General features: G+C 37.6%; 1 protein-coding gene across 1 annotated transcript; it reads right to left on the reverse strand.

Moving 5' to 3' along the window:
• Window positions 1–600: 600 nt before the first annotated feature.
• On the reverse strand, window positions 601–6,953 carry LOC106077913 (cytochrome P450 3A2-like). Its single transcript, XM_013238615.2, has 3 exons — window positions 6,793–6,953; window positions 4,740–5,077; window positions 601–2,710 (listed from the first exon to the last, which is right to left on the reverse strand). The coding sequence occupies exons 2-3, from the start codon at window positions 5,075–5,077 to the stop codon at window positions 1,468–1,470; spliced, it is 1,581 nt and encodes a 526-aa protein (XP_013094069.2). The 5' UTR covers window positions 6,793–6,953; the 3' UTR covers window positions 601–1,467.
• Window positions 6,954–12,947: the final 5,994 nt, after the last annotated feature.

The following is a 12,947-nucleotide window of genomic DNA, read 5'->3' on the forward strand; positions in this document are numbered from 1 at the left end:
GACTGTTAATAGAGGAGCTTGATTGTACAATGATCACTGGCAAGACTTCTTGCTATAATGTAGCCTTACAAGAAATAGATTGAATGAGGAATTATAGACCACCATCAATTTCATAATGGAAGAATCAATTAAAAAACAACAACACAACACTTTTACATTGTCTGTGTGCATTTTTTTAAACGAGTTCTATAGACATCTACATATAGGATACTCCTCTGACTGCAAACGGTAGATATATATAGAAATAGAAATGTTTTTACTTAATTATTATTGATTATTATCCTGTAATTACACTTTTGATTGATGGTGTACAGATCACTTGCGCTCTTACTTTATTCTATATATACCTTTATTTCCACTTCGACAAGAGGATGCTTCGCGAAAGGACATTGTAGACGGTACCTTGCTAGGTATAAGATCCCTTCTAAAAAGAGCTTAGGATCTTTTTTGTAAATGTTTTATTCTAATCCAACTATTTTTTTTTTAGTTTGCGAAAGGATCTGAGAAGATCCTTGTTATAGATAGCCTACTCTTTCTCTTGAGCAGGCTATTTGGCGATGCATATTCTCATGCGTGGATAAAAAGCAATAATTCTTTCAATACATTTATTTTTTTAATATAATATTTTTATTATTATTATTATAAGTTAAAAGTAGATCGATATTCTTTCCAAAAAATGAAAACAAAATGCTTTCGATTTCTAAATGTTGAAAGTTGTTAAATATTTTACAAGTACATTTTCGAAAATAAACAAAACATTCCAATGAAAACATTTACTGTACAATAACATTGGTCCAAATTTTCAATCCAAATAATAAAATATCAGCTTGAAAAACAAGATAGAGAGAGAGAGAGAGAGACAGAGAGAGAGAGAAAGAGTTGATGCTGTACATTATACACTATGTTAAGAATGTTACATATATTGGCTTGTTTGCATTCAAATATATCAGTTTATTCTATACACATTGGGAGCTCAGTGGTTAAACATATGGCTTCTCAACCTGGGGTTCTGGGTTGGAATCTTGGTGAAGACTGGAATTTTGAAATCCGGGATTTTTAGGGTGCCCTTTATTCTCCCCCCCCCCCAACTCTAATGGGTACCTGACTTATGTTGAAGAAAGTAAAGGTGGTTGGTCATTGTGCTGGCCACGTGACACCGTGCACGTTAACCATTGGCCAAAGAAACATGACCTGAACATCGTCTGCTCTAGAGATCGTAAGGTCAGAAGGGGGAAATTTGCTTCTAGCTATTTTATTTACGGGTTAATAATTAGGAGTGTGATTATATATTTTATTTTGTTACATTGTGAATCGAAAAATTATCTGTACATCAAGAGACTTTAAACATGAATTATGAAACATGTTTCAAACTTAAGAAGAGTTATTTAAAATAATAAAATATAAAAAAAATGTTTCAAATTATTTTACTATATAATCAAAACAATGTTGTTGTTTTTTTAGTTATTATTACAGAACATCTTTCTTAATAGCTTCGATTAATACTGGTTTCTGTGGGCGCAACACTGTCGAACCAAACAACTCCATCTTAATTGTTTCCCCTTTCTTCGGCTCACTTCTCTCTGACAGACCAAACTGGAAATTTTTCAGGAGATACGCCAGCACAATCTTAAGTTCCATCATGGCTAACCTTTGGCCAAGGCAAATTCTGGGACCGTAACCGAATGGGAGATAGGCCATGGGGTCTCTTTTGGCCTTGTTTTCAGGCGTGAATCTGTCGGGATCAAACTTATAAGGATCCGTCCAGTGGTCGGGGTCGACCATCAAGGGCCCTAAAGGAATCTGCACGACTGTTCCTTTGACGATGGTAATGTCGCCGTATTTCTTGGTCTCTTTCGTCAGTCGAGTGACATACGAGAGCAGGGGAAATAGTCTCAAACCCTCGTTAATAACCTGCTCAGTATATTTGAGCTGGGAAAGCTGTTCGTACTCAATGTTATCCAGGTCAGTGATGACCTCATCTACTTCTCGCACGACCTTGACCTGAACTTCCGGATGCTGAGCCAAGCAGAACATGATGCCTTGCAAAGCCGTCGCGATAGTTTCCACTCCGGCAAGAATTAAGATTTTGGAGTTGGCCATGATCTCTTCTTCGGTCATTTTTTTGGCCCCCTTTTGGGTGAGTTTTATGTCATTGTCCTCTACAGAGGCCTTCGTGAGTAGATCAAGCATATCACGAGCATTGTTTTCATCGATGAGTTCCCGCTTCCTAGCGTCTATGGCTGCCTTGACAATGGTGTTGAAATATTGATCCGATTTTGAGTTGATGAAGTCTAGGGAGGAGATAAAACTCTGGAGAAAGCTGTACACGTGTGGGAAGTAATACAAAAACGTGACAGCCGATTTACGCATTTTAAAGTTTCCGAAGTTCAATAAAGTCCGAGAGTAATGGGCGAACTCTGTCTCCTCTGTAGACGCTGGGTGTGTGTAGATGCCGAAACCTACTCTCGCAATGACTTCTGTCGAGAATTTGGTGCTGATTTGCTTGATGGAAATGAGGTCTCCGCGTTCCACGCACTGCCGGATAAGTTCTGTTAGATTTCTGGCACTGGCTGTCACATGATGGAGCATGGCTTTCATTCGAACCCCTGTAAACATTGGATTTGTCACGTGCCGATGTCTTTGCCATGTCCCAGCTGATGCCGAGCTCAGCCCTTTGCCTAAGTTTGTCTTTGTTTCGATAGATCGGTACCTGATAAAGACAAGAGATATTTTAAAATGTAAAAGTACATATATTTTTGAATTGAAGATGTTCACACTAAAAGTTAATCATAATAATCTGTCTTTTATTTTTTTGCTTACATTTTGATGTTTACGTTCTTTAAGCGGAGAAATACAATAGGAGATTTACATACATGTCTAAAAAAACAAACAAACCCCGAATCTTCAACACAAAATAATATAGCTCTTTATATGATGCAAAGACTTGGAGAATAACAACAACAGGACAAGTGATGTTTGCATCACATAATTGATGTTAGAACAGTTAGATGACCGAGCACTATTTCAAACAAGAATCTGAGGGAAAAAACAACCCAGCAAACACTGATAGAGCAAGAAATGAGAAAATGCAGATGGGGTTAGATTGGGTATTGCAAAACAAGCTCTAGACTGGAACACACAGAGGGAAGCAAATATTGAGAAGATCTGTAAACCAAGAGGCAAAGAGGTAAAGACGGCAGGATGGGCATGGGCCCAGCTGAGGGGAATAGCCCATAACATATTTCAATGGCCAAGTGCTGTTGTGGCCCTGTGCTCGCTCCACTGGGAGTCAAAAGGACTAAAAAGAATACATGGCTAAAAAATATAAATAGCTTTTTTTTTTTTGGTGAATCCATTGTTTAATTGAAGGGAGCTGTTGATTAGCTGTGTTGGTTTTAAAAGGTACATGATCATTTTTTGCGCGCATTTTTTTTTAGCTCTTATAATCAACTTTTCTAAGTAAGGTCTTTTGTTTATAAAAAAAAAGTAAAGTTTGCCATTCATACCTTGCGATCTATGGGTCAGATGATGTAAAGGTCATCTGTTTCTATGGCCCACGGTTAACGAGGGTGTCATGTGGTCAGCACAACGATCAACCGTCTTTACTTTTTTCCCTAACTAAAGTCAGGTACCCATTAGAGCTAGGTGGACTCAGAGGCGCCCAAAGATCCCATTCTAAAAAATCCTAGGCTTCACCAGGATTCGAGCCCGGGACACCCGGTTCATAAGCCAAGCGCTCTACCGCTCAGCCACCGCGCCTCCTCTTTTGTTTATAGCACAAAATAATTTCAGAATGGATGATTAGACTTTCACTTTGACTTGAAACTCTAATTTAAAAAAAAAATGGGGAACTAACTAGCGGTAATAATGGGGAATAGATATGAAGATCAACAGCCATGCATTGAAATAGTGTCAAAATTATTTTCTTTCATTTTTTTTTTTAGTTGGCAACGTTGAAGTTTAATTTAGCGTCCTTGACATTATTTAGTTATCGTGAAAATCTCTAATATGAGAAATGCAGCCGTGACCTCTGGTTAATGAGGCCAGCCCAACAATCTCCACTTTCATTAACAGAATGTTTGGTCATTAGTTCTCAAGTTTTTAGCCGAATTCAAACTCTGTTGGGCCAGCGCAGTTTTTATTGAGATAGACTATCGTGGACATTGTCTAGGTCGAGACCTTTTTAAATTAAAGTAAGAAGTAAAGTAACTCGTGAAGACCTTTCGGTCTATAGGGCAGATGATGTCAAGGTCATCTGTTTCTGTGGTTGACGGTTAACGAAGGCGTCATGTGTTCAACACAACGACCAACGGCCTTTACGTTACTCAAATAATGTCAGTTACCAATTGGAGTTGGACTTAGGGGCGTTCTATCTTCACCGAGATTTAAACCCGGGGACTGGGCTTCTTCAGTTCGGAAGCCAAGCGCTTTGCTACTCAACCGAAACGCTCCGAGACGTTTTAAAAGAAGTGCAAAATCGTGTCGTGTTTTGACGTCTAGACTGAACTCATTACGAAATAATCAGTAATAATAATAAGGCTTGTCATCGAGTCCGAAGATTAATGAGGAATGCACTATTTCCCTTAGATACGCAGCCCCAGCAGTGACCTACATATTTTGCCACATCCAGGGCAAGCACAACCATTGTCCGAAATAATTAAATTAAAAAAAAAACACAAAAAAAAAACCCAAAAAAAAAAAACAAAAACAACAACAACGTTGCCCTGCTGGACATTTACCTGACTGTAAAGTTTTCGAAATCCTTGACCAAAATTTCTTTAATCAAGTTCAAGTCTTTGGTCACGAGTGTTGCTTTGTGAGGATGTATTCCGTAACAGCCGAAAGTTTGGCCATACTGTTGAAACCACTTTTGGTAGGCTGCTTCTAGGCCTTGGCGCAGATCCAGCATGTGGTTCAGCAGTGGCAGCGGTTTGGGCCCCGGTACGCCCACCTTCTCCCAGACACCCAGGTAGCTTGTGGAGTAGTAGTAGAATAGGATAAGTAGAACGATAACTGCGGTCACAAGATACTGAGTGGTGGTCCATTGACCTAGATAGTCTAAAACCACCGAGCTCATCTGAAACACAAGCAAACCAAAAAAAAAAAACTTTAAAAAACTTATATTAGGATTAGTTGTATCAATTAGTTTCAATTCAGTCAGGTAATTAAATTTGTAGCAGATCTAGACTAACATTAATAAATCTCTGCGATTAGAAACATCTTTACCAATTGTTTTAGTTTAGCGCAATTTCAAGCTTTTAGCTTTCTCAATGCACTGAGATCCTATCACCTGTCTGGACCAGTTGGAAAGGTGAAAAGGAGGGGGGGGTATCTGTGTGAATATTAGACTGATCGTTTTTTTAAATGTATTTAAAAAAAAAAAGGTGAAAGACCTGAATTCGAACTCGAGAGCTCAAGCATCCTAAAGCCTTCTCAAGGCGCCTCAAGCCAACACAATAACCACTGTGCTAGCGAATAAAAATAGTAGGTTTTATAGTTGTTTATTGTTAGCTCAAATTTTAAAGCGACGACCTACTTATACCACCACATTTCAATCATGTACAATTTATTCCTCTTGTTGGATAAAAAAAAAATTACCATTAGTTAACTAACTAATTTTTTTTTATTGATTATTGTGTGCAAAATTTAAGCTCGATCCTATAATGGTTGTGGGAGAAATAACATATACAGACAGAGTTTACTGAGTTGATACAAGCTTTGTATTCAAACGTAGTACATTATTTTTTTTAATGATAAGGTATATATTTTTAAGTATGAGATTAAGAGAGAGTATATTATTTTACATAGCCAAGCAAACCCAGCTGTGACCTAGATATTTTGTCCCACGTAAGCAGACAAAGTCGTTATCTGCTATATGCTGATTAGGTTTGTTGGGAAGTGGAGTAAGCACTTCCACTAGAATTTAAGTGCAAATCGTATGAAGAAATTAATTAGTGGGATAAACACACAACAATCCCCCCCTCCATTAATTAGCACTATTTAATTAACAAATTGGTTACTTTTTTTTTTATTGATTCAGGTTTTGCTCGGAACAGTGAATAAATGTGCAAAGTTTCAACTTGATCCGAGAATGGAAATTGGGGAGAAATAAGTTCAAATAACAAGTTCAAATTTTGTACCGGGCAGACAGAATGAGTTGATATAAACTTTATATAGAGATAACCCGGGCCTAGGGCAGGCATCGGCTACTTGGATAAAAATAACAAGATTATGTGAGCACGTTGAAACTTTAGAAATGTGAACTTTTAAAACATTACAAATGTTGCCTAAATAAACACATTAGTAATGATAAAAACTATATAAGCCTTACAAGTTTTGACTTAAATTAACACATTAGTAATGATAAAAACAATATAAGCATTTTAAGTTTTGACTTAAATCAACACATTAGTAATGATAAAAACTATATAAGCATTACAAGTTTTGACTTAAATCAACACTTTAGTAATGATAAAAACAATATAAGCATTACAAGTTTTGACTTAAATCAACACATTAGTAATGATAAAAACAATATAGGCATTACAAGTTTTGACTTAAATCAACACATTAGTAATGATAAAAACAATATAAGCATTACAAGTTTTGCCTTAAATCAACACATTAGTAAGGATAAAAACTATATAAGCTATAAATTAAATATAAACAAAGCTCTGCTTTAACAAACGTAGCCTATAATTGTAGTATATGTTGTCTTAAAGAAGCAGGTCGCGTCTTTCAAAGACGGTTACTTCCCTTATTGACATCAAATGTAATTGGTGTTTTACTTACAGTGCAAGAACGTTGATATCAGCCTAGTTCCAGAGCTCTTTACCCTGCAGCTGTGGGTAGCATCTAGAGCTAACAATCCTCCGCGATAATTCTTTCTGGCCTAACTGCCATATCATTTTATACCTAGCGGTTGGCGAAGGATCTCAAATTTTTGAACATTGAAACTTCATTTAAAAAAAAAAAAATACGAGAAGTGCGAAGCACACAAGTGTTGAAATACAGTCTTGGGCCATAGAATTATAACGCATTGTCTGCGGGAAAACACCTGAGTCAGCGGTCCCTTAGTGTGTCAGCCTAGTGATACTCGTGTATGAATAGTTTGAGAATTTGTTGATCTTCATGTCTATGTACGCAGTTGTTATTTCCCCTACACCCCCCCTCCCCATCCCCATGTCTGGCTACCGTGGTCTATTTGTAAGTGGAGAACCGACCGTTTGTGCTGTGAGGTCATGGTCATTAAATATAACTTCAGTGTCAATAGTACTTCTGTTAGCTTGTTTTGTTACAGTTAATTAAAAAAAACAACAACAACACAGGCCTACAAATGCCTTATACATTGTAATTGTCTTTGACACACACTTAAAACTCGATGAAGACAAATGTTCAACAGCTCTGTAAGCAAAAAAAAAACACAACTTATATTTATATAGCTCAATATATTTTGTTGCAGAGTTCAACTATTGAAAACTATTGTCTCAAAAAGTAAAACAATTTAGCTATTAAAAAAAGCTTTTTTTTAAAGAAAAAAAAACAAGAAGATCTCGCTTATATTGAGTGAAATTGCATCAATTATCTTGAATTAATCATGAACTTAATTTTTAATCGATCTAGAGTTTTTCTAAATTTTTGAAATATTTTTAACAATAATTAATGTTTTTGTTTAGCGCTACTTACATGCTTATAGCATACTCAGTACCCTAGGGTCCAATCATTTTTTGTGGACCAGTGTGTCTGTGTGTGAGTGTTGGGGGGTTATATGGGAGAAGGTTTCCGTGATGCCTTTTCTAAAGCGACGAAAGAAAGTTTCTCGCGTTCTACTCGGGCCTCCATGATGGAAGACTGAACAAACTCGGGCCTCCATGATGGAAGACTGAACGAACTCGGGCCTCCATGATGGAAGACTGAACGACCTCGGGCCTCCATGATGGAAGATTGAACGACCTCGGGCCTCCATGAAGGAAGACTGAACAAACTCGGGCCTCCATGATGGAAGACTGAACGAACTCGGGCCTCCATGATGGAAGACTGAACGAACTCGGGCCTCCATGATGGAAGACTGAAGTGATTTGCCACTGAACTATTCAAGTACATGTACTTATAAAACTAGAAGGTTTAATATTAACTGTTTGCGAAAGACCTAATTCTCTACAAAAGGCCTATACCATGTCAGCTTGGTACATTTTCTATATAAAACAAAATAATTAACTAATTGGTATTTTTTTTTATTTAATCGTGTATCGTCTTCGCCAATGAATAATTATGCAGATTTTCAACTTGATCCGACAATGGGAAGTGGGAGAAATAACGTGTACAAGATTTTGACCAGACAGACAGACGGACTGACTTAGTAAATAAAAAAAAGTTGCTGTAGTGTAGGCTGCTCCTATGAGTGCTTAGAGAGGAACGTAACAGATCGACACATTGAAGAGATAGTCGAGTAATATGTGCTTCGGACTGTCGACATGACAATCACGAGTTTGAACCCTGCCCATTTGTCAGACACGTGTATTGATGTATTGGGAATTTTTTAAACATAAATTTTCGATTCTAAACAATGCCAAGGGCTCTATATTAAAAGATAGCCGAGGTTAACTTAATAATACAAATAAGTTTATAGTTCCCCTTCAGACCTCGATCTATAGGGCAGATAACTCATTAAATTCGCTGATGATACTGCCATAGTCGGTCTTATTTCAGGAGACGAAACTCAGTATCGAAGCTCGATAGAAGAGTTTACAAACTGGTGCACCGACAACTTTCTAGAACTGAATGTAACAAAAACTAAAGAACTTATAATAGATTTTAGAAAGAAAAAACAAACTATACGTGAACTGCAAATAAACACTACATCTATAGAACAAGTAAAGGCATATAAATATCTAGGCATTATCATCAACAACAAGCTTTCATGGGAAGACCACCTTGGAACTCTGACAAAGAAAACAGCCCAGCGACTCTTTTTTCTATACAAACTCAACAGTTTTAAATTAAACAAGAAGATCCTTGAGACATTTTACGGCGCGACAGTACAAAATCTGCTAACATACGGAATAAGTTGTTGGCAAGGCAACGCCTCATCTAAACTGTTGCAACGTCTAGAAAACATCATTAAAAAAGCATCAAAAATTACACTCACAACATTACCACATTTAAAGGAACTTTTTGAACAAACGTGCCTAAGAAAAATCGAAAAAATCTTGGAAGACAACGGCCACCCGCTCCATCAGAACTACGCCAGGTCGTCGCGAAGTGGGCGACTGCTGTCAATCAAAACAAGAACGGAGCGGTACAAAAACTCGTTCGTACCTCACTCGGTCAGACTCTATCACCGCCACTCATTGATCAGGGAACATGAAATGCACCAAGATACCTGTGTGTAGTCGCTGAATGAACTCTTTATGTTGTCTGTTGTATTTATGTGTATTTTTCTGTTGTGTTGTCTTTATATGAGAAACGAGTCCTTGTAATCACAACAAATTTCCGTAAGGATCAATAAAGCAGTCTTAGTCTTAGTCTTAGTCTTAGTCTTAGTCTTAGTCTTAGTCTTAGTCTTAGTCTTAGTCTTAGTCTTAGTCTTAGTCTTAGTCTTAGTCTTAGATAATGTTAAGGTCATCTGTTTCTTTTATACTACAAGCGAGTGTTTAGAAATGAGATGTTACAGTTCTAAAAAGTGGACAAAAACTTTTAAATTACTTAGCTAATGAACACTCCCTATCTTTTGAACACCGGATACACCAAATGGTTAGCTATTTATAGTTATCCTCCATAGATGAAATCTCTTAATAAAAAAAGTCCGATGAAGATTTGTTAAATGTATTCTTTTCTAAATATAGAACGTCAGCTGGAATGTCTTGGAGAGCACTGATGCGCAAGAAAGAGAAAAAAAAAGTGTCAATAACAACTTGGAGTGTCCTAAGGTTAAGGTCATCGTTTTTTTGTTAAAAGTTGTTTGTCAAGGGCGTATTTTATAAAAAGATCCAAGTGGTCCCGCACTCCTTGCCCTAATCCGGCTTCTATGTTGCGTCTAAACATTTTCAGCACGTCACACTACATCGCCATGTGAGGCAATGAAGCGTGAACAATATGCTTTAGTGTAAACCATGTGATAAATTGGACTCCCCCTCCCCTTTACACGGGTCACTTAGTGAAGAAAACAACAGCGCCAATGACTAGTAATGATATAGGTTACTAGCTCAGTAACTGTAACTTGTAGGTCGAAAGTCTCACTTTTTAAAGACTTTATTCACGCTAATTTGGTAGCCAGGGTGAATGTGTAGAATTATAATCGTGTATTAGGCTTTATTTTAACAAGTAAAATTTGAAATATTGATTGCCAGAGCAAGAATTATTGTGTTGAATCTCTTAATTGTGAACCATTGAACTAGAAGGGAGAAAAATTATTTTCTAATGAATAGCAAAGATTCCTTTAAAAAAAAAAAAGATGGGACATGTTTTGTATAGGATACATGTGTTCTTACCTAGTCGTACATGTTAATTAGAGACTAGATCTCTACTAGGTCATTGGTTTTCCTGGGTTGATTCAGGCAACCTAGTTCAGGTTTTAATGGCACTAGTAAAGAACAAGCACTAATGTAAGAACTGAATACCCGAGTACGCTATTCTGCCTCAACGTGGCACTCGGGTGGAAACGATCGCTAGAGGAAGTGATTAGGCTAAATGAATAGCAAAACAAAACTCCTGTAGAAGTGTCCACGGGAATGCACGGTGCGGAGTTGAAAGAGAGCTTCCACGTCCCTGTCGATAATTTATGCGCCATTCCTCAAGGGACCGTTACACGGTTAGCTTGGTACAACATAGGAAAATGGCGGAGGTTCCCGGTGTACTCGGCCTTCGTCCATGCGCCCGGAGTGCCAGATATATCGGAAATAACAATGTTTTACATAGACATTGACCTTGTAGAATATTCGTGTTACACAAATAACAAACTAGTGTTTAAGAGGGAAGACATATTAGGAACTCCATTTATTACGTAAACACAAGCGGTGTTGCACTGACGCGCTAGTGTGCAAATGTATATATGTTACAGACCTCTTCTAGACACAACGGTTTGTTCAAACAGGCTTACACGCCTAGAGTTCGAAGAGCCTTCGATTCTACTCTTTTGACAATCACACAGAACTGAATATGACTTTATCATAATATCGTAATGGGTATTTTATTAGGTTTATTTTTGTATGCGTGTAGGATATGGTTTAGTATTTCACCTTCACCTATCCCTTCGTCTGTTGGACCGTTGGGGCACCACACAAGATATGTCAACCACCTTTCTCAATTTCTCTCTGTCATTTGCCTTGGATAGAATTCATTAACTGATGTTGTCTTCCCATCGCTTTCTCTTCTTCTTTTTCCTGGTACTGCTCCCTGAAGGAAGGTCTCTGCGAGCCCTGAGGACCTTGCGATTTTGAGTAGGTTTTTTAGCATTTCATGTATTTTAAAAACAGATTATAAGATGAAAATAATTTCAATACTAAGTTTTACATCTGTGAGATGTTTGAAAAATATTTTGTGTGGTGCGTGTTAGGAGGAGGGGAGAGAAGGGGAAATGAAAGTGCTACCTAGCATAAAGAAACACGATACACTAGTTGATAGAGAAGCGTTGTGATGGGCGGGGTGGAGAAGGTTGTCAGAACGCAAAGAAAAAGAGACCAGGTCAGCATTCGTGTTTCTTAATGTCCCGGGGCACAAACTGTAACAAAATTATATAGAACTAGTCGACCCACGGCGTTGCATTGGGCCGCAGTGGGCCTCACACATTTATAGAACCCACAATAATTCTAGGTGTAAATTATTAAATTAAACCATTTTGTAACTTATAACAGATTTCCCGCGGCCTCCTGTCGATTTACCAGCTGCTCCTGGAAATCGAAAAAGTCCTGGACATCTCCGGAAATTATTAAAATCTTTTGAAAACTGATACAAATCTCCTGAAATATAGACAAAATTGTCATTTTGAAGTGTCATTCAATATGGAAAACGCCAATCCTACGCGCGATACAAACAAAAGGCATTATGCAATACCCGTAATTGTGGAATCTGGTGATTCGCATAGGGCTCCGCAATAGTTATGTCGGCCCTGCTATTTAGTGGCGGGTGAATACAGAGTAGATTACTTGTTCTTTCCCCTCTTTTTTTTTCGCCGCAAAAGTTTTTGGGGTAACTCTAGTCCGACTTGAAGAAATAGAAGAGTGATCTTTTCATGACTTCTTGGTCACAATGGTTAAGTCCGGCCTTGCTATTTAGTGGCGGGTGAATACTACTTGTTCTCCCCCTCCACTCTTTTTTTTTCGCCGCTTAAGTTACGTGGGTTAACTCTAGTCCGACTTGAAGAAATAGAAAATAGATCTTTCTGTTTCTTCTATGTGTCCAAACTGTTGAGCCATGAAGAGAATTATATATATAGATTATACATTTTCTTTTACATTTTAAATTTTTAATATAATTTTTAAAAATAAATTCTATGAACAAGCAGAAGTCATGACGAAAGTAGTCCCTGTAGACTTCCAATGCAAGCATTGTACCTTTTAGGATTCTATTGTTTACAATACAGACGACTTTACAAACAAACAAATAAGCAATTAATATTTTCCAAGGGCTCATGTGGGCCCAAATCATTTTAGCGTTTTCACTCTTTCATTTGAGCCCAAAAGTGTAAGATATGAGTATCCTATAAGTTTCTTGCAAGGATCCAGAAGTAAAAATTATTTCCCCTCCACAGCACATCTTCATTCTTTTAAAAACACAACTAGTCATCCGTAGAAGCGGCGCCTTCGACATAGAGGGGTCACGGAGGTCACGGTAGAAGCCCCCAGGTTTTTAGCGTAACCCAGCTAGTTAACACTAGAAGCCCCCAAGTTTTTAGCGCAAGTTAAAGAATATGTACTTTTAGCGATTGCCGAAAGGGGTAAAGCCTATAT

This window comes from Biomphalaria glabrata, chromosome 8, assembly GCF_947242115.1.
Source record: "Biomphalaria glabrata chromosome 8, xgBioGlab47.1, whole genome shotgun sequence".
Classification (NCBI taxonomy): domain Eukaryota; kingdom Metazoa; phylum Mollusca; class Gastropoda; family Planorbidae; genus Biomphalaria; species Biomphalaria glabrata.